This window comes from Anas platyrhynchos, chromosome 2 (assembly GCF_047663525.1).
Source record: "Anas platyrhynchos isolate ZD024472 breed Pekin duck chromosome 2, IASCAAS_PekinDuck_T2T, whole genome shotgun sequence".
NCBI lineage: Eukaryota > Metazoa > Chordata > Aves > Anseriformes > Anatidae > Anas > Anas platyrhynchos.
In genome coordinates, this window is record NC_092588.1 from 64,264,108 (window position 1) to 64,284,362 (window position 20,255).

The 20,255-nt window shown below is 38.2% G+C and overlaps 2 protein-coding genes across 2 annotated transcripts in view; one reads left to right on the plus strand and one right to left on the minus strand.

The window, feature by feature from the left end:
• Nucleotides 1-20,255, plus strand: part of ABITRAM (actin binding transcription modulator) — a 50,758-nt gene that overhangs the window by 16,500 nt on the left and 14,003 nt on the right. The window lies entirely within an intron of this gene.
• Nucleotides 1-20,255, minus strand: part of CTNNAL1 (catenin alpha like 1) — a 56,537-nt gene that overhangs the window by 13,118 nt on the left and 23,164 nt on the right. The window contains exons 4-11 of the mRNA XM_038175727.2: nucleotides 14,987-15,106; nucleotides 13,099-13,188; nucleotides 12,663-12,833; nucleotides 11,429-11,629; nucleotides 8,616-8,702; nucleotides 4,611-4,769; nucleotides 2,670-2,762; nucleotides 2,216-2,366 (exon numbers count right to left, since the gene is read on the minus strand). Coding sequence (XP_038031655.1) covers nucleotides 2,216-2,366; nucleotides 2,670-2,762; nucleotides 4,611-4,769; nucleotides 8,616-8,702; nucleotides 11,429-11,629; nucleotides 12,663-12,833; nucleotides 13,099-13,188; nucleotides 14,987-15,106 — 1,072 coding nt within the window. The remainder of the gene's footprint in view (nucleotides 1-2,215; nucleotides 2,367-2,669; nucleotides 2,763-4,610; nucleotides 4,770-8,615; nucleotides 8,703-11,428; nucleotides 11,630-12,662; nucleotides 12,834-13,098; nucleotides 13,189-14,986; nucleotides 15,107-20,255) is intronic.

Here is a 20,255-nt window from a genome sequence, read left to right on the forward strand (position 1 = left end):
AGAAATCCCTTACTAGGCTGGGCCATGCAACAAGCTAAACGGAGACAAGATTTTTTAAACATCTTTTTGGCAATATAAGACCCAATGCACCTAAGGAAATGCAAAGTATAGAAGGTATGATCATTATCTTACCAAAGGTAGTATCAGAACACTTTATGCTGAAGGAAAGACTGGGGAAACAAGAAACACTTATTGACACAGACTCATCTGCCTATGCCAACCAGAAAAAAAGTCTTCACTGCACTCAGGCCCACCTAACCCTATATGCTTTTCCATGCTCAGCAACACCTACCCATCCTCTTCTGTTTCCTTCAAGCAACAACGTTAGGGAAGCTTTGTGAAATGATGCTTTAACGAAATTGGAAAACATCCATTTAAGGAAAATGCGTTATCTGCTGACAACATCCACAAGAGAAGAGAAAGTTAGTAACTAAAGGAGATGCTGGGAATATGCCGTAACACTTCAAGAACTATTTGTTTTGAGAGCCAAGTGTATGTTTTGCTATGGCTGCATGGTTCTTGTCCTAATATCTTTAATTACATTAATATTTATACAAATAGACACACACACATACAGATATAAAAAAAATTATCACTCAACTCTGCTAGACCATTGCAAGAATATGAAAAAAAAATCAACTGAAAATCAGCTCTGCAAATTTCAAATTCATTGCAATACATCAATATTAGAGTAATACTGTGTTTCTAATTGTATTATATAAAATGTAACGCTATGTTTAGAGCAAGTTAATACATCCTTGGCTCTCAAAACAAAAGAAAAAAAGACACTAGAAGTTAAAAGGCCCACAAATAGGATCTCTGATCTAATAGATTGCTACACATCTTTATATAGCATTCCAGACTAAGGTGGAAGAACAAGTAAGATAACAATCATGTATTTCTCACATTCCTAATAATGTGTGCTACCCACACTTATTGTAAACCCACTCAGAATTTCACTGTATGTTTTCCTTTTACAAATCTTCAGGCAGAGGCACACATTCATCTAACAACCAGCAGCAACAATTTAAGCTATCGCTGTCCTATGGTTGCTTGTTTACTGCCCTCACAACAAAATTGGCAGAAAAGAAGTACTTGCATGAAAACTCAATCAAGTAAGGAAAATTAAACTCCCAAAATAAACTCTAATAATGAAAAAACAGTGTCATGTTAACAGCAAGATGAAGGACTGTATCATTGATAAAGTGTCATCTAACCTGAATAAAGAGTTACTTTTTTCTGTATCTTAGGTACAAAAAGTTGAAGTCCCTGTATCTGTCCCTAAATCTGAACTTTTTAACCTGAGCAATATTCTTAGAAATACAAGACATTCAGTATTATTATATATTACATTCTATCTGTATGCAATTATACTTTAAAGACTGAAACAAACACACAGCCGCAAGAAGTATAACATCAGGCTACAATAAACACATAATTTGAAAAAAAACAAACATGTTGAATAAAAACGAAAAATAAAACTTTTTTTTTTTAAGATAGCCTATGCTAAAAGTAAACACAGATCTGTCTGGTAAAATTCCAGCGTTCTCGTCTACATGTTGTACAAATACCAATAAACTTACCAACCAAAGAAAATATCCCAAGATTGTGCAGATCCATCAGAGATTCCATCCAGGAGAAAGGACAGCAGTTTAAAAATCAAACAACTACATTCACTACATTATGAAGTAAATACAATGCAAGAATGCAAGCTGACAGTACAGAATATATTTGTATTATCCAGAATATAGGAAATGAATTAAACATGCCACACAATCAAGTTATATCTTGATTGTCATGAATTATCATGTCCTATTCAAATCAAAAGGTAGGATGAAAGCCTTAAATCACTAATATTTGGGCACCACTGGCAAAGAGTGGTGTCGAATACTTCTGAGTACTTTGAAAAGTTCCATTCAATTTTGCTGAAAGTAATCACCATGCAGGAAGTTAAACATTCTTAATTTTACACAAACGAGGCCTTTAAATTTCTGGCTATGTTTTTCCTTGAAAAACATACCCTAATTCAACATCTCTACAAAGCGAAGAAGATATTTGCATATTACCACCCGGATTTCACATTGCTGTATGGGATATGGGACAGTGTATTGTGCTCTTGTCTTAAGAAAGCAATATTTCTTAAATCACAGCTAAAATTCTTAGACTACATTTGTTTTAGAAACTTAATTTTTCTATTTGTACATAGCATTCTTACCTCTTCTTCCTTCAAACACGTCATTGATTTCTCTTAACAGCATAGACATGTCACTCAGCTGAGACTCCCAGGCCTCACAGAACACCTCCAGATTTTCTTTTGCAATCTTGCTAGATGGATGCAATGCCAATGTTTCTACAGCAGAAATTATCTGGACAAAGAACAAAATATTTACTATTGGAAGACATCCTGGTAAATAGTGTTGCACATGAATTCACAAATGCCTCCACAGGCAAACCACAAAATTTAAACCATTACTATTTTATGTTTATAGTATATTCATCTGACACTTGCAGGTTTGATTATCTTCCTTGTGCATTATTTTAGCCAACACCCAACACTGAACTGTAACTCTCTCAGAGCTGCTTTGAACAGTTCAATGTGAGGTCTCCAAAGAACTCATGCAAGTTTTATTTATGTCCAGTTGAAGTGGCTAGATAAAAGCTAAGCATACCTGTGGGCCAGTGACCTGAAACGTATCTTCTGCATGTATGCACGTAATCTCAAGGGGCTCTGTTCCAGAAACATGCCTCAACAAGCGACACATCTAAATATACATATATATTAAAGAGAAAAGAATGGTAAAAATATGGTTTCATTAGTAATGAGAAAAGGCACACACACATACACAAAATTACTGACAGTCCTGTCAGAAACTTACTGGGGACTGCACAACTTGGTGTTTCTCAGGGAGCATTTACAATAAAGAAAAAAATTCCTGGCTTGAAAGGTGTAGAAGAATCACCAGGAAAAAGAAAATTAGATAAAAAAAAATCATTCCAACAACAACAATTTCACACATAAATATGCCTATGACTTAATAAATCTGAAAGTAATCAGCCATCTACAGAACCTGGAGAGATTTTGTAGCATAAATGACATCATCAGAACAGGCTTATTCAGCAATCGTCAACCATGTGGAAAACTTAGGCTTTCATCATCCAGAGGACTGAATTATCTTTGAGCAAAACAATGTCATATTCACATAGGGAAGAAATATTGTTTACTTCCACAGTAAGCAAAAGGTAGGCACCCATGTTTTTGTAGTAAGATTAAAAGTGAACTTCAGGCTGAAGATGGAAAAAAAATCAGTGTCTCACTAAAAGAGAAACACTAATTAGTCACAGAAAAAAGGAACGTTAAAGCTGAAATTATAAACATCCAGAGTTGATTTGTTAGTCCCTGAAGTTCAAGCACATTGCTTCTGCATAGTCACAATACTAGGATGAATTCTCAAGCCCCATATTAAATCAGAATTTTTTAGAAATTGAGTACTAGATATCACACGGGTATAGCTACCAGTGTCACCACTTTCCAGATCAAAATGATACGTGTCTTTTTGTATCTCCTCCTGGTGCAGTTACTTCTGCTCCACCTTAAGACCATAGTATATTACAGAATTTGTACAAGTGAAGCAAAACCACATATGCACACTCTTATTTTATTTTTAAATAGTTGGAATTATTCAAAAGGTTTTCTGGCTTACTATGGAGAAAGATAAGGGAATTGGGAAATTCAATTTAAATAGATACCACAATCTGTATTCTGACAAATTCAACACACTAAAATTGCATAAATGCTAGAATTCCAGAAACAGTCCTAAATATTCCTGGCACAAGAAGCTCAAGTCTTCCTCAGTCCATCTACTTCAGTGCTCCAACACTATCTTAGCAAGCCTTGCTCTCAAACCACTTGCTTCTTCATGCAACTCACTACATCTACTTAACACCACAAATATGGTAGGCAGAAAGGCAATCTTCCTGACCTTTGACAGGAACAATGACAAAAAAATAGTTCTTACTCTCCTGTTCACATGTATGAGTAACGAAATACAAAACTTTGGATGCAATAATACCTGCAGTACGTAAACATTGTTGTTCACAAAGAATAAAAGATTTTCTGTGATCCTCTAACTGACCAAAAAAAAAAAATCTTCCAAACAGTGAAATTCATTGGACTGAGAAACTTAACTTTAGGTTCTCAGCATTCTTAAAATAAGTCGTTGGGTTCAGCTGTTGCTGGATACCCACTGTTTGAAGAAAAGGCTATAAACTCTACTTGGATCTAGAAGCCTACTTTTTCATGAATACTTTAGCCCCAAAACATGCATACAGATAACACCAAGTCAAACAATGAATTTAAGTGCAGACCTAGGAGGAGAATTGGTAAGACCGTACAATGTACACCCCATTTACAACAGCCATATGCTACAATTACACACCTGGCTCAGACCATACCAAGAACACCACAAAATTCAACAGTATGCTAGGAAAATAATAATAATAAACAACAAAAAAAAAAAACAGACCATAGCCTTCCTAAAAAAATAGATTAAGACAAATCCAGCCACACATTTGCTATGTGCCTTATAAAATCAAAGCAACCATGGACTCACCTCGACAAGTTGTTCTTTCTGCTCTGATAGCTTGCAAGTATATTCTGCTACAGCTTCTAGATTTCCTTCTACTCCTGTGATTTTTAATGCTTTGAGAACCATATGATCTGTATGGTATTTTAGAAGATCTGCTGCCAGAGATGTTGCTGCACCGTGGACCTTGAATAGCATTAAAAAAAGGAGAGATAAACCTTGGAAGGAAATAAATGCACCCAGTATCAAACTGAATCAACTTAAAAATCAAGTGATTTTTTCAAGAAGCAAACAATTTACTTCTATAAAAGCTCATAGATAGCCTGGGGCTTTAATTCTTCAGTTATTATTCAAAGTACAAAGATATATAATCTACTACTCTCAAAAATAACCCAACCAAACATGAAGAGAAACAAAAGAGCAGCGGGGCAGAGTCAGGACATGAGATTATAACACAGCTGCTTTCTGATGATGTTACAGCTGGAAAAAAAACAGGTGCCTGAAATCACGGGGCACAAAGTTCAGCATAAGCATGGCACAGTGACCAATCTACTTCTCATGAAGAACATACATTAACAGAAAAAAGCTATAGCATCTGAATCTATAATGCATTAGAAATTAAATTTCCAACAATTAATTTCCAGAGATGCAAAGAAAAGCTTGAAAATAATCAATTGGCTTGTGACACAGCTTTAGAAAAGTAAAAACCTCCTTTTCTGCAAGGAGCTTGAGGCCAGAGATAGATCTTTGAGCAGTCTCAAAAATTCTTACCCTACATTCCCAACAAATAAGGAAAAGCTCCCCTTTGAAATGCATCCTTAAATCCGGACACTTTCAGACTCATGGATCTGCTCAAATTGTGTTGTTAAGAACTCTGCTTGACAAGAGCTATCAGCAACAGCTGCTGCTAGTTCTAGGGACTAGTCATACCGGCTTTACCTATGCCCTGTAACCAGTCCCATTTTAAAAACATGAGTAAAACAAACACAGCATCCTGTTTTAGAAATAGCAGAGCATTCTTGTGATTGTTGAGTCTTGTAATATTCACTTTACTGGATTGCATTGAATATACAACACACTTGGCTGTTCAAGAAGGTTATTTTTCAAGTTCTTATGAATTCAAAGACCTTGATAATGTGATGCCAGTGAGCCTTGGCTGTGGAAAGAATAAGATGTTTTCTAGAATATGTATTTTTTCCCCTTGGAGTCTACCTGTTTTCCTCCCTTCCCCTACGTAGTACTATGCAGCATCATAGAATCATTTAGGTTGGAAAAGACCTCTAAGATCATCTAGTCCAATCCTTAACATAGCACTGTCATTAAACCATATCCCTAAACTCTATGTCTACAAGTTTTTTGAAGATCTCCAGGAATGGTGACTCAGCTTCTTCTCTGGGCAGTCCATTCCAATACTTTACAACCCTTTCAGTGAAGGAATTTCTCCTAATACATAACCTAAACCTCTCCTGGCACGACTTAAGGCCATTTCTTCTTGTCTTACCACTTGGTGCTTCAGAGACCAATCCCCACCTCGCTATAGCCTCCTTTAAGGTAATTGTAGAGTGTGACAGGTCTCCCCTGAGTACTTCCTACGCAGTCCAAAATTAAGAGGTTATGTTTGATTCTCTCCTTTCCTTTTTTTTTTTTTTTTTTTTTAATTTAATGCAAGAAACCCGGATTGTTTCCTTAAAACCTTCTACTACTTTTTAACAGGAAGAAATAATGCTATGACAATGTATTATGAACTGTTTATATGGTGTTGCTTGCATGCCATTAAAAATTAGCACAAACTGCTAATCTCTGATATGAAGTGAGCTCTGAAGAAAGGATATCTGCAACTTATAATGCTGAAGTAGGAGCTGGCAATTCTCATTTATATATAGACTACACTGTGATTACCTTTTCATTAGAGATTCTTTTCATCATGATCTAAAAAAGAAATGTACTTATATTAATGCTGCTTCAGAGCATTAAGCAGGAAAATGATCTCAGGGAAGGAATGTACCTCTAGTTTCTTTCATAAAGTGACAAGAGGTGGGGAAATGCTATTATAACAAAGTTGTATTGTGTTCTCAGCAACCCAGGCTATTAGAACATTTAAATTAGTGTCACAGTATTTAATTTCATCAATAGAGAGCCTCTTTACTGACTGATGGCACCAGAAGTCAAAGACTGGCAGGACAGTCCTCAACCAAACACTCTGGCTACTCTGGGATCAGATACAAATCCAATCACTGCATAGGGAACAAGATAAATAACATAATACTCTAATTTTTTTTCTACTGATTAGCATTAATCTTGCACATTTTAAAAAGCTCTCACTAAGAAAGCTTTTGTACTTTACAGGCCACAAAATCAAGGCATACAAAACTAAGGGTTTTTAGTTTAAAAATTCAAACCCACTCAGATTGTTCCACAATTTCTAGAATAGCTTCATACACTTTCACTTGCATAATGTGGGACTAAATCACAGGGCATAGGTAACCCACTATTTTATATTTTATGCCACCTCTGTTAGCTAGTTTACAGAGGTAATTTTCTTTTATTGGCATCCGAAAAAGTTCTTTAACGTAAGTGTAATGAGTATGTACTATTTGTTGCATGGTGTTTTCACAAATAGAAGTCTGTGGGCAGGACAGTATGGTAAGAACTACATTTATGGAGCTAAAAAAAATCCACAATATTTGTAATTTCTTCTACATACTATATGCCAGCTGCTTTAGCTTTATGATCTCTTTAATTACATAGTTTCATACTATTTTGACTGGGAATCCTTCCTTCTCATTCAGTACACAGGAACAATGTCACCCAGAAAGGACAGTCTTACAGGGGAATGTCACTCTAGAAAGGCTCTGCTGCTGATTTACTACATAACAATGACCAAAGCAAAAAATGATTAGTCAAAGAGCACAGATTATGTATACTCCTTTTCCTGGGGGCCCAACACACTGCCTAGCAGCAGAAGTGCAAGGAGCTTAACAGTACCTGAAATAGATTTGAAACACAGTTCAAATCTTTAGGACAGCTGCAGGAATTATTATAATCCACAGGTTCAAATTTCTCATTTTGCCTCTATTAAAAAATAAACAGCATGATTTTTAAGCAGCCATAGTTAGCATGTGAGAGGTAACAAAACCAGCTGAAAGTGGTTTGTTAGCCAAGTATTTCCATTTAAAGCAGCTTGGAACACAGTCCGAGCAAGTTCACTGAGTCTCTCTAACATCCAACATCATTGTGCTGCTCTGTAGGCTTGTATAGAAACCCTTGTTATCCTTAATGTTCATTTTGCCATCTGTTTAATGGAATAATAGTAGGAAGGACTTTAAAAAGATATTTGAATGCTTTTCAAATATTTCAGAAGCTGCCAACAGCCGGTAATTCTTTATTTGGCTCAAATCTGTGGAACCGACAAGGCACCAATGCAATCCATAAAGAGAAAGGGAGAGGGGGTAAGGTGGGACCCTGATCAATAAGTGCAATCCATCCCACATGCCAAATGAGGCAGCTATCTCATATTGTATGTAAAGATTGGTGTCATTTGGCACGCTTGCATTTAGGAAAAGAATGATTACAACGAGCACATACGCAGCTGCCAACTATCCAGAAAAATACCTCAGTATAATGCATAGTCATAACATACTTCTGCTTTAGAAGTCAATAGAGGAGGTCATATACAACGAATTTAAGTTATTCATTTAAGCGTATACTATATATATGTACTTTGCAGGCATATACAAGCAAAATTTAGCCGTTACATTCAAAGTAACAATTACATACATGGTACTTACTACCAAACACCTTTTTATTTGATTCTTGTCAGAGCCAGCCAACCAACAGATTTCTAATCAGTTATAAGCAATAAAACGGAAGGTGATTACATATTAGCTCGCTTATGTAATTCTGATTTGGCTATTCTTATCTATAAATAGATACTAGTGTTTTCAGATCCAGGATCCTATTTTACAACTTCATATCTGAAAAGTAAAAAATGCAAGGCTTTCTTCAGTTTTTGTTTGTTTAAACTGGACTTACCTCTCTTTTAAGTTCATTCATGCACTGGCATGTTTTTAAAATGGCTACTTCCAAGTCTTCCATAAGATCCTTGGTCTTCTGGTTTTGCTACAAGCCAAAGAAAGCAAGCAGACAATAAATTATGTGCACATACACACACACACACAAAAAAAAAAACCCACATAGTAAATACCACCTTCACACATTACTTCAAGTTTCTTTAGAAGACAGTTATTTAGTTCTAGATGTAACGTTTTCATTTGCATATCCTGTGTAGATTTTACTTGAAGAATTCCTTTATAGAGGTATTTATCGCTGAATCAAATCTAAAATTAATAGTGATGAAAGCTAATTGACTGTTTTGGTTCAACAGAAATTTTGTTTCTGAATCTCACTGACCTCTTTTCAGCAAAGCATTTCATTAAAATTTAAAGCTTCCCAAAACCTACTTTAGGATGTTTATACAGAAAAGTAACATTTTTTTTCCTATTTAATATCAACAAACACCTTTCGCAAATAAAGTGTGACCTAAAAAGTTATATTAAATATATATTGAATTAAAAAAAGGCAGCATCCTTGTAAGACTTTAGATCATTGTCTAATTTAAAAAGCTATGGTAGCTACATTTTGTTGAGTTAGCTTCAAGACAGAGCTCCAACTTCTACAAAAAAATACCCATCTGTGAACAAAACAAATGTCAAAACACATACAATGGGAAAAGTAGCAGTGAGTTTGCATCCACATCCATAAGATATTGGAAACAATTATCCAAGGTGGGGACCTTCAACAAGGCCACAGCTGCAAAAGCACTAGCCTCTCAGAGAATAATTTACATAAACACAGACACAAAATGTCTCAATTATTTTAAAGGAAAAAAAAAAATCCTCCAAACTATTATCATCATTTCCTCAGCTATTCTTATCTGTTCCAAGTCTCAAAGCTACCTGCCCCTCAAATATAACGCACTTTTACAGAAATTACTTAAACAAAAGTAACATCACAAAATCATTTATTAACACAAGGATCATAATATTTTATATTCACTACAGTGTCCTTTTTTATTCTTTTACGTATTAATTTAGTTTAGTTTCTTTCATGTGCAACTTTTTTTTTTTTTTTTTTTTCCAATAAACACATCTGAAAGAATTTTCCAGTTCAAATAAGCTTATGGGAACACCTAAACCAGGACACTACCTTCCAATTTTACAAGCTCAAACATATACAGCAAGGATTTCAGAAACACTTAACTTTCAATCAATAGCATTAGATTCTCTGGTGTATCCCAGCTAGTTTGCATTCACACAGAAGAATACAAACAAGCAGGCCAGTGATGCCAGTCTATAATTTAAAATTGATCTACATTACAAGACACTTCTGTTTTAAAATCCTCTCTTCGGTGAAGACTCACAGTTACTCTGCCTGCTGAAAGGAAGTACGATGAGTGAAAATGGAGATAATTGGGCACTCTAAGAGCTCTACATATCCCCCAGTGCACGTATCCCAAGGCACGAAAGTATTTTGATTATCAACAATTCCATGTGAATTCCATTAAGCCCCTCAGAAAATATTCCCCCTCTGACAAAGCTGCTGAGCTAAAAAATGAAAAGCCGGTTCAGTGAGCTGATACTGTTTTAACTGCAGAGTCCTCATTCATAGCTGGGCCGGATTATTTATTAATGTAAATATTTAACGCATAAGCACACGTGCACACTCAAATATTTTCACGGATCATATATATGCATAGTTTTGTACTAGGCTCTCATTTCTATCACCTGAAATGTAGCATATAAATCATCTAGAGGTGATGAGTTTCCACCAGTAATACAGCTTAGAACTACCCAAGTTAAACAGTCTTAGTTTCTTATTGTAATCTATGCAATAAGCATTCTAGATGTGTCTTCTTTTTAATAACAACACTCTGTATTATCAATAAGATTTATATGCTCTTCAAACTGCACTACTACGTTAAGAACAGCTGACGGCTACATCTGATTCAAAGAGGAGAAAAGGAAGAAAAATGCCTTCTCAGAAGTAATACATTCAGTATTAAATGTATCCTATGCTAGAACACATCTGCCATATTTCAGACTATTAAGATTTTGTGTTATACATTTCCTTAGGAAACAGATTGAAAGGAAGTCAGTACCAGGAACAGAAACTGCATTTTCCGTCTCTGTTTTTCCTCACCCTTTTGCATGTACATTCTACTGTCTTCAAGGAACAACGTATGACAAACAACAGAGAGAAGCCTAATGTGCTTCTTTTATAAAAAGCAAAATTACCATCACTGAACCTTTTTGAAAAGAATGAACAAAAATACTGTGTAGTCATGGCATCTTTTCTCTTGTCACCCCTTCTCTCCACAGGGAAAAAAAAAAAAAGATAAAAAAAGTCAAGTTTTAGAATATTTCACTTTTCAGTAGTTTAAATATTTCCAATATTCTGTTGAAGAACAGAAATATAAATGGTGGTCACTGTCATGGGATTAAGACAATTGAAGTCTCTGAAGAACCTCATCAAAAGACCTAGTTGTTTAAGACTGAATTGACATTTCTATTAGCCTTCTTGTTTCCACTTACAGCTTCATGAAAATTAGGCTATCATCAGAGTAGCCTAATTTAGGTGTTAATGAATCAGTAAAGCAATATCACTGGGACAGAGGGAAGACAGTATTGAACTTGCAGAAACATAGAACAAACCCTGACTTCCTTGATTAGCTAACTTACTCTGAAGGATGCAATCAATAATCTCTTCCTACACCAGAGGAAGCATAGCATTAAAAAGTTCTTTCAAAAGTAGAGGTGAAAAGATTTACTTTGCTAAAAAGCTCTTACAGCTTGCATCCATACTGAAACCAGCTGCTCTAGTTCCATTTTAGCCTGCTTAGACAGCTCCAGAATGTGTTCTCTGTGCTCATGACTGGTATAGGCAGAATCCGTGAAGTCCTCTGTATGTTCCAGGATAACCTCCAGCATTGTTGAAAGGTTCTCTTTTGAGAGAAAATAAAGATTCTCACGAAGACCTTCCACCTTATTCTGAAAAAAAAAAAAAAAAAAAAAGAGAGAATTTATGTGGTTATACTGTTGTGATGGAAAGCAGATGCATCAATTTACATTTTATTTTTCTCCTCGGTGCTTTTTAGTATTCACATATTTTCAATATAATCCAACAACTGTGTTGTATCAGACCTCCAGTTTAGGGTGGGTATTTTGTTTGTTTGTTTGTTTGTTTTTAAACAAAATTCCCAAACACTCATCAGATCTAACAGCATTGTTGTCCTGCAGTCAATATGATGCTTTTCAGTTCAGTAGGTTTTAAAAACTAGTTGTGTGTTCTGTTTGTTTAATCTTTAGAAGGTTTTCCACATGCATATCATCAGTTTTGAGTATTTTTCTAAATATTTACATATAGTATATTGAATACTTTGAGGGTACTTCTCAAAAATTCCAACCAAATTCTGAAGAGGGGAGGGGAAAAAATAATCAAAGTGCTTTATAGACCCTGAAGAAATAAGACACAGTTGTTTGTTAACTCTTCTTAACTGAATATGAAATGTAGATGAGACTTTATCAGAAAAAATACACAGAGCTACAAGATACAACTTCAATTCATAACATTTTCTTTGAATGACAGTATGCTCTTCTAAATATTTGGATGAGTATCCGTGGGCACAGTTTTCAAAATGTTACCAATTATGGAGAAAAGATTCTTCAACAACAACAATTTTAATGAAGTTCTGATATCCTGATACTTAGGTTTATTCAACATTAAAAGCATCACCTCAAAACAAACAATCAAACAAACAAACAAAAAAACATTAGAATTCTGAATGTATTCTAACCCAGGAGGAAATGGCAAATATCAAAAGGTATATTTTGGCCACATCAGTGAACTTATCATCACCTTTTGTCAGGTTCTCTTACATTTTGAGACTCTTATTTAAGTTACATGGCTAAAAAGATGTAACTCCACCATTTGTAACTAAAGAAAATGAAATTAAAAAAAATCAAGATTCTAGTTTTGGGTTAATTTTTAAGCTGTATAAAACAATACTTTTTCTATTCTTACCTTGAATTCTTTGATGCCAGAATATATACTGATGGGTGCCATTTCATTTTCTCCATTTGGTCTAGAGTCAGTTACGATTTCTATTACCTGTTCCAAAGCTATTCTCATTCGATGAAAAACACCATCTTTGTTTATACGAGCAGATTCACAGTCTGGATGCCTAAGACAAGTCTTTTTAAAAAAGCAAAGTTAATGATTTCTGCTAAAGCAAGTCTAAAGAATGTGTTAGAATACAACAAATTCTTTCTGTTAAAGTGCTATTGTGTTAAGCAGAATTCATAGAATTATTCAGAAGATATTCTTCTACATGTTTTTTACTCTTATATTTTTGAGTATGAAGTTTAAAGTACACCTGAGAAAGAACAGTCAGCTCTGCTGCCAGATGCCATACTCATTGATTTATCTAAGCTTTGTGAGACTGTAAATTCTCACTCACCTTTGAAGCAGTTAGGAGCATCATGGTGCACTTCTCAAGAACAGCCCTAGAGGCTGCCATTCTAGCCTTTTTCTTCTCATCCTTCAAATCCTAAACACCAAAATAAAAATTATTTGTATATTGCATATTTTGTTTACTGCTTATGAGACTAGAAAAAAGAAACCCTCTTGAAGATGGACGTGTTGTGAAGAAGTGTCTTTATGACATCTGACAACAGCTATTTTGAGCCTAGCTTATGATCTAGAACTTGCCTTTTAGACGGATTTTAATTTATGCATTTATTCTTGGCTCTTTTCAATTCAGATTTCAAACAAGAAAGATCGCAGAGATAGAGAATACTACATAAACTGTCACTAATTTCTTTATCCTTATCATAGAGCATTATTTATAAAACAGGAAAGGAATCAATAAAAAAAAGACTAAAAATATTGTCTGAAATGGAAGAGAGGCAAAGACAGAGACAGAAAACACCAGATTTTTGTAATAATGAGAGAATGAAATAGAAAATGTATCTTTTATCTGCTTAAGTATTATATTTACCATAAACCAATCAATAAAAATGTTTAAAAATTTAACAGGCTTAAAAAACAATTGCTGTATAGAAAGTACTGAGTAAAGGAACTTTCCAAGAACTCTCCTGGGAGAGGGATATAGCAGCAAAACTAAAATATACCTCCAGAAAAGTTCAGAAAAGGGAAGAATTTAGAGTCCAAACTGTTTTGAGGATGGGAGGGAGATAAAGAGGACAAAAATTTAGTTCCTCAACATGTAAGAGGGACTAACAAGAGGAAGAACTTGTGAAGCTTAGGATCTTTCCAGCAGCAAAGATAGCCAACTGTTTTTTGAGTGTTAATAAATGGGCATCGTAACGTGACTTTCAATGAAACCATGCCTAGTTCTTTCCTATGCCAGCTACCCATGTGTTGTATAATACTTCTTATAAGCTGATTACATTTTTTCTTAGAACTAGCAACTTTTTAGATCTCCTTGCTACTAGGAAGTCTAAGCTCCTCATCACACACATTAAGTTTAGAAAACTCAATTCCTAACCTAAGTGCATTAATTTGCTGTTTATAATTCTGTTTCTACAAAAAATAATGATTTGCGTTTTGCATTAAGACTCCTATTAATCATCTCAAAATACAAAATGTAGAATGGACAAAGTTGTTACTAGCTGAAAAGGGAACAGTCTACAGAATGGAATTAATCCTAGATTTACTCTAAATCAACAACAACAAAACTTTTTTCTTTGTTTGTTTTTTAAAGCTAATTTCAGAAATTCTTGCATTACATGCTGATAAATCTGACCAGACTCAAGAATTTCTGGCATACTAACTATAATTACATTAAATAAAAATACCTTGAGGGATGTTTCCTACCGGTAAAACTAACAGCACCACGCAGCAGCCTACACACTGTAAAGTGAGCATGTCAAGCATATTCAACAGCATTAAAAAAAAAAAAAACCACTAAAAAATATAAGCAGATGCTTTAATATGATGTAAAGATTTCAGTTCTTCTGTTTTCAAAGCCTCTTATTATGTGCAAACATCAATTGTTTCTGTCAAGTAACAGCAGACAGATTCTTTACCACAGTAACAAGCCAGAAATGCTAGAGCCAAGGACAACAAATGAAGCTAAAGCGCATCTCAGATGACATGCATCTAGGCTTCTGGAAGACAGACACAGCAAACACCCCAGGCTAAGCTTTAAAACCAAAGGAGGTACTTTGGGTGGGGCAAGGAGAAAAATTTGGGTTTCAGAGACAGAACATCAGCATTGTTTTGCTTTTTCATAGTTAGTAATCACAGAAGAACACGAATCTTCTAGTGAAGCAGGTGAAAAGTGATATTCATAACATTTCTCATACATTTTTATTAATACTTACATTTTGCCGGTCACCGGTTAAATGGGCAAACTCAACCATTTCATTTCCAAACTGGCTGAATATTTGTACAAATTCTTGAAAGCTACTGACTTTTTCTAGCTGTTCCATTGTTGCAAGAACCTGAAAGACATGGGAAAAATACTGTGGATTATCAAGATACTAAACAAAAAAAAACCACTAGTACTAAATTAGGAATTTTATTATTTATTTCTAAATTGTGCTACTTAAAATGTACGTATTTTGTTACAATTGAAGTATTAATAACCCAAAAGCTGGAAATCAAAGCCTAAATTAATAATCACTCTTCAGTCAAATGAGTCACTTATTCTGAACCCTCAAAAACATTTTCTTCAATCTTCCCAATATCAAGAGAAACATGATTACAGGGTTCAGTTTCCATATTTAGCAAAAATGCTATTGTCATGTTAAATGTTAAAGTGAGGATGTAGAAAATAATGTGGGGAAAAGGAGAAAACATATAAGTTAAGATCCAACTTTCTTTTCCAAGAATGGAAAAAAAAAAAAAAAAAAAAAGAGTAACTATGCTTAATCATTTTTGGTTTAAGCAAATAGAGTACTTCATGAGAATGGTCTTGATTGCAAGAAACCTCTGTTGCAGTTACCCTAGAGCAAGTGTTTCTGTCATGACAAATCTCATCAAGTTAAAATTTCAGTGAGAGCACACACATTTCTATTACAGCTAGTGATTCTAGATATTCCAGCATAACTGACATTCTAAGGAATCACAGAATCACAGAATTTCTAGGTTGGAAGAGACCTCAAGATCATCGAGTCCAACCTCTAACCTAACACTAACAGTCCCCACTAAACCATATCCCTAAGCTCTACATCTAAACGTCTTTTGAAGACTTCCAGGGATGGTGACTCCACCACCTCCCTGGGCAGCCCGTTCCAGTGCCTCACAACCCTTTCAGTAAAGAAATTCTTCCTAACATCTAACCTAAAGCTCCCCTGGCGTAACTTTAGCCCATTCCCCCTCGTCCTGTCACCAGGCACATGGGAGAACAGGCCAACCCCCACCTCTCTACAGCCTCCTTTAATGTACTTATACAGAGCAATAAGGTCACCCCTGAGCCTCCTCTTCTCTAGGCTGAACAAGCCCAGCTCCCTCAGCCGCTCCTCATAGGACTTGCTCTCCAGGCCCCTCACCAGCTTCGTCGCCCTTCTTTGGACCCGCTCAAGCACCTCGATGTCCTTCTTGTAGCGAGGGGCCCAAAACTGAACACAGTACTCGAGGTGCGGCCTCACCAGAGCCGAGTACAGGGGGACGATCACCTCCCTAGCCCTGCTGGTCACAGTGTTTCTGATACAAGCCAGGATGCCGTTGGCCTTCTTGGCCACCTGAGCACACTGCTGGCTCATATTCAGCCGACTGTCCACCATCACTCCCAGGTCCTTCTCTGCCTGGCAGCTCTCCAACCATTCCTCTCCCAGCCTGTAGTTCTGCTTGGGGTTATTGCGCCCCAGGTGCAGGACCCGGCACTTGGCCTTGTTGAACTTCATACAGTTGACCTCAGCCCATCGGTGCAGCCTATCCAGATCCTCCTGCAGAGCCTTCCTACCCTCGAGCAGATCGACACACGCACCTAGCTTGGTGTCATCTGCAAACTTACTGAGGGTGCATTCAATGCCATCATCCAGATCATTGATGAAGATGTTAAAGAGGACCGGCCCCAGCACCGAGCCCTGGGGGACGCCACTAGTGACTGGCCTCCAACTGGACTTGGCTCCATTCACCACAACTCTTTGGGCCCGGCTATCCAGCCAGTTTCTAACCCAACGAAGCGTGCGCCAGTCCAAGCCAAGAGCAGCCAGTTTCTTGAGGAGAATGCTGTGGGAGACGGTGTCAAAAGCCTTGCTGAAGTCAAGGTAGACCACATCCACAGCCTTTCCCTCATCCACCCAGCGCGTCACTTTGTCGTAGAAGGAGATCAGGTTCGTCAAGCAGGACCTGCCTTCCATAAACCCATGCTGGCTGGGCCTGATCGCCTGCTTGCCCTTCAAGTGCCGCATGATGACTCCCAAGAGGATCTGCTCCATGAGCTTCCCTGGTACTGAGGTCAAACTGACCGGCCTGTAGTTCCCCGGGTCTGCCCTCCGGCCCTTCTTGTAGATGGGCGTCACATTTGCTAGTCGCCAGTCAGCTGGGACCTCCCCCGATAGCCAGGACTGCTGATAAATGATGGATAGGGGCTTGGCCAGCTCCTCTGCCAGTTCTCTCAGTACCCTTGGGTGGATCCCATCCGGCCCCATCGATTTGTGCACATCCAAGTGCCGTAGCAGGTCACCAACCAGTTCTTCGTGGATGGTGAGGGCCACATCCTGCTCCCCGTCCCCTTCCACCAGTTCTGGGTACTGGGTATCCAGAGAGCAACCGGTTTTGCTGCTAAAGACTGAGGCAAAGAAGGCATTAAGCACCTCCGCCTTTTCCTCATCTCTTGTAACTAAGTTTCCCCCCGCATCCAGTAAAGGATGGAGATTCTCCCTAGTCCTCCTTTTTGTGTTGATGTATTTATAAAAGCGTTTTTTGTTATCTTTAACAGCAGTAGCCAGATTGAGCTCCAGATGAGCTTTGGCCTTCCTAATCTTGTCCCTGCACAGCCTCGCTACATCCTTATAGTCCTCCTTAGTGGCCTGCCCAATTTTCCAAAGATTATAAACCCTCTTTTTCCTCCTAAGCTCAAGCCACAATTCTCTGTTGAGCCAGGCTGGTCTTCTTCCCCGCTGGCTCATCTTTGGGCACATGGGGACAGACCGCTCCTGCGCCATTAGGATTTGCCTCTTAAAGAGCGCCCAGCCTTCCTGGACCCCTCTGCCCTTCAGAACCGCCTCCCATGGGACTCCACCAACTAGTGTCCTGAGCAGCCCAAAGTCAGCCCTCCGAAAGTCCAATACAGTGGTTTTACTGGTTCCCTTCCTGGCCCCGCCAAGAATAGTGAACTCCACCATTTCGTGGTCACTCTGCCCAAGACAGCTCCCGACAATCACATCCTCCACCAGTCCTTCTCTGTTTGTGAAGAGAAGGTCTAGCAGGGCACCACCCCTGGTAGGTTCACTAATCAGCTGCGTCAGGAAGCTATCTTCCACTTTCTCCAGAAACCTCCTAGATTGCTTCCTCTGGGCTGTGTTGTGCTTCCAGGATATGTCAGGGAAGTTGAAGTCCCCCACGAGTACAAGCGCCGACGAATTCGCAACTTCTGTCAGCTGCCTGTAGAACTCCTCATCCGTCTCCTCATCCTGGTTCGGCGGTCTGTAGCAGACCCCGACCAGGACACTAGCCTTGTTGTCCCTGCCGATCCTAACCCAAAGGGACTCGATCTTGTCATTCCTAGCCTCGAGTTCTACAACATCGAAAGACTCTCTAATATAGAGAGCCACACCGCCACCCCTTCTGTGCTGCCTGTCCCTTCTGAAGAGCCTATAGCCAGGCATCGCAGCACTCCAGTCATGAGACTGGTCCCACCACGTTTCCGTGATGGCAACCAAGTCGTAGCCTGCCCGCTGCACGATGGCTTCCAGCTCCTCCTGTTTGTTACCCATGCTGCGTGCATTGGTGTAGATGCACTTCAGCTGGGCCTTTACCTTATCCTCCGGCCTTGCCATTGCTCCCCCTGGCACAGCCCCAACAATCCTTGCTTCAGCCCCATCCCCCTTCTTACCTAGTTTAAAGCCCTATCAATGAGCCCCGCCAGCTCCTGGCCCAGGATCCTTTTTCCCCTAAAGGATAGGGACCCGTCTACGGCCATCAGACCAGGTGCTGAGTAAACTGCCCCATGGTCGAAAAACCCAAGATTTCTGCGTAGGCACCAGCCCCGGAGCCACGTGTTTAACAGGTGGGCTTTCCTTGTCCTCTCCGTACCCCTCCCTGTCAACGTAGGGATGGACGAAAATACTACCTGCACTCCTGCTCCGTCCACTAACCGTCCCAGTCCCCTAAAGTCTCTTTTGATAGCCTTCAGGCTTCTGTCATCAATGTCATCACTACCTGCCTGGACTATCACAAGAGGATAATAGTCTGAGGGGCGTACCAGGTTGGGGAGCTTCCTGGCAATGTCCCTGACCCTGGCCCCAGGGAGGCAGCAGACTTCCCTACGGGTAGGGTCAGGCCGACAAATAGGGCCCTCTGTCCCCCTAAGGATAGAGTCTCCCAAACTACTTACAGAACTACTTACAGAAACAGTATAAACAACCCTAAATCATCTAAAGTTTATTCATTAAGCTTCTAAAATGCAAAGTATCTGTGGTGTCTCCATTTTTTTTTAATTTTAATCTTTCAACATGAAACACACAGACACTAATTAAAATGTACATTTTTAAAATTCAAGGTTAAAATATATATAGAAAAGACTAAGTTTCTATTAATACCTAATTTAGAACTTAGTGTTATACAGCTACTGCTGCACTATGAATGTCACTTTTCAGACTGCAGTTTTAGGCTGACATCACTTCAGGGCACGTCCATATTTTGGTTCAATCTACACAGGATAGCAACACCCCCACTATCTGTCACTTCCCTATTCATTGTTCTGGTGCTTCTAACCAGATGACAGTAAGTGGAGCAAGATATAAACCTACTAAGTATGATGGAGAATGTAACAAATTTTGAAAGGTAAGAAAGATGTGGGCATGGACTTCGGAAACGTACAAAATCTAAAAATACAGGGGTGCTGAGGATACAGAGGCAGGAACAGAATCATTAGGATCATCAAACAGAGATTACTTTTCTGCAGTAGATCACAAATCCAGGAGATCTCAATCACTTCATCAGTCTATGAAGTTGGATAACCTACCACTATGGCCTTTTTCTATCTTTCACCCTTGGTTGAGTCACTACTCTTGATTCATATGTGGAAGATGATCATGACAATGAAAATGAAACTATTCGTAAAGAGGCTGCAAGAAAAGTGGCACTAAAAGTTTAACATTGGGCATTCGGTCTCTAAGATGAAAATACAGGTGAGATGTTCTGGAAAAGTAACACGATCCATAAAGTCAGCATCTTTTATGCTTGGTATAAATGATGATCTCACTTCTGCCTTTCTATCCTCTATGCCATATTATACTACACTGTCCCTGAGTATTTGTATGCACTGCTCAAGTCCCTGCCTACATCATCCCTCTATCACAGTATTTCTTAAAGGAAGAACTGCTTTGCCATCCATCATACCACTACCTGACACGCTTTTCAGTGTACTCTCGCAGAGTGTGCCTGCATAAGACACTATCATTTGCTTGACTTGGTCCTAGA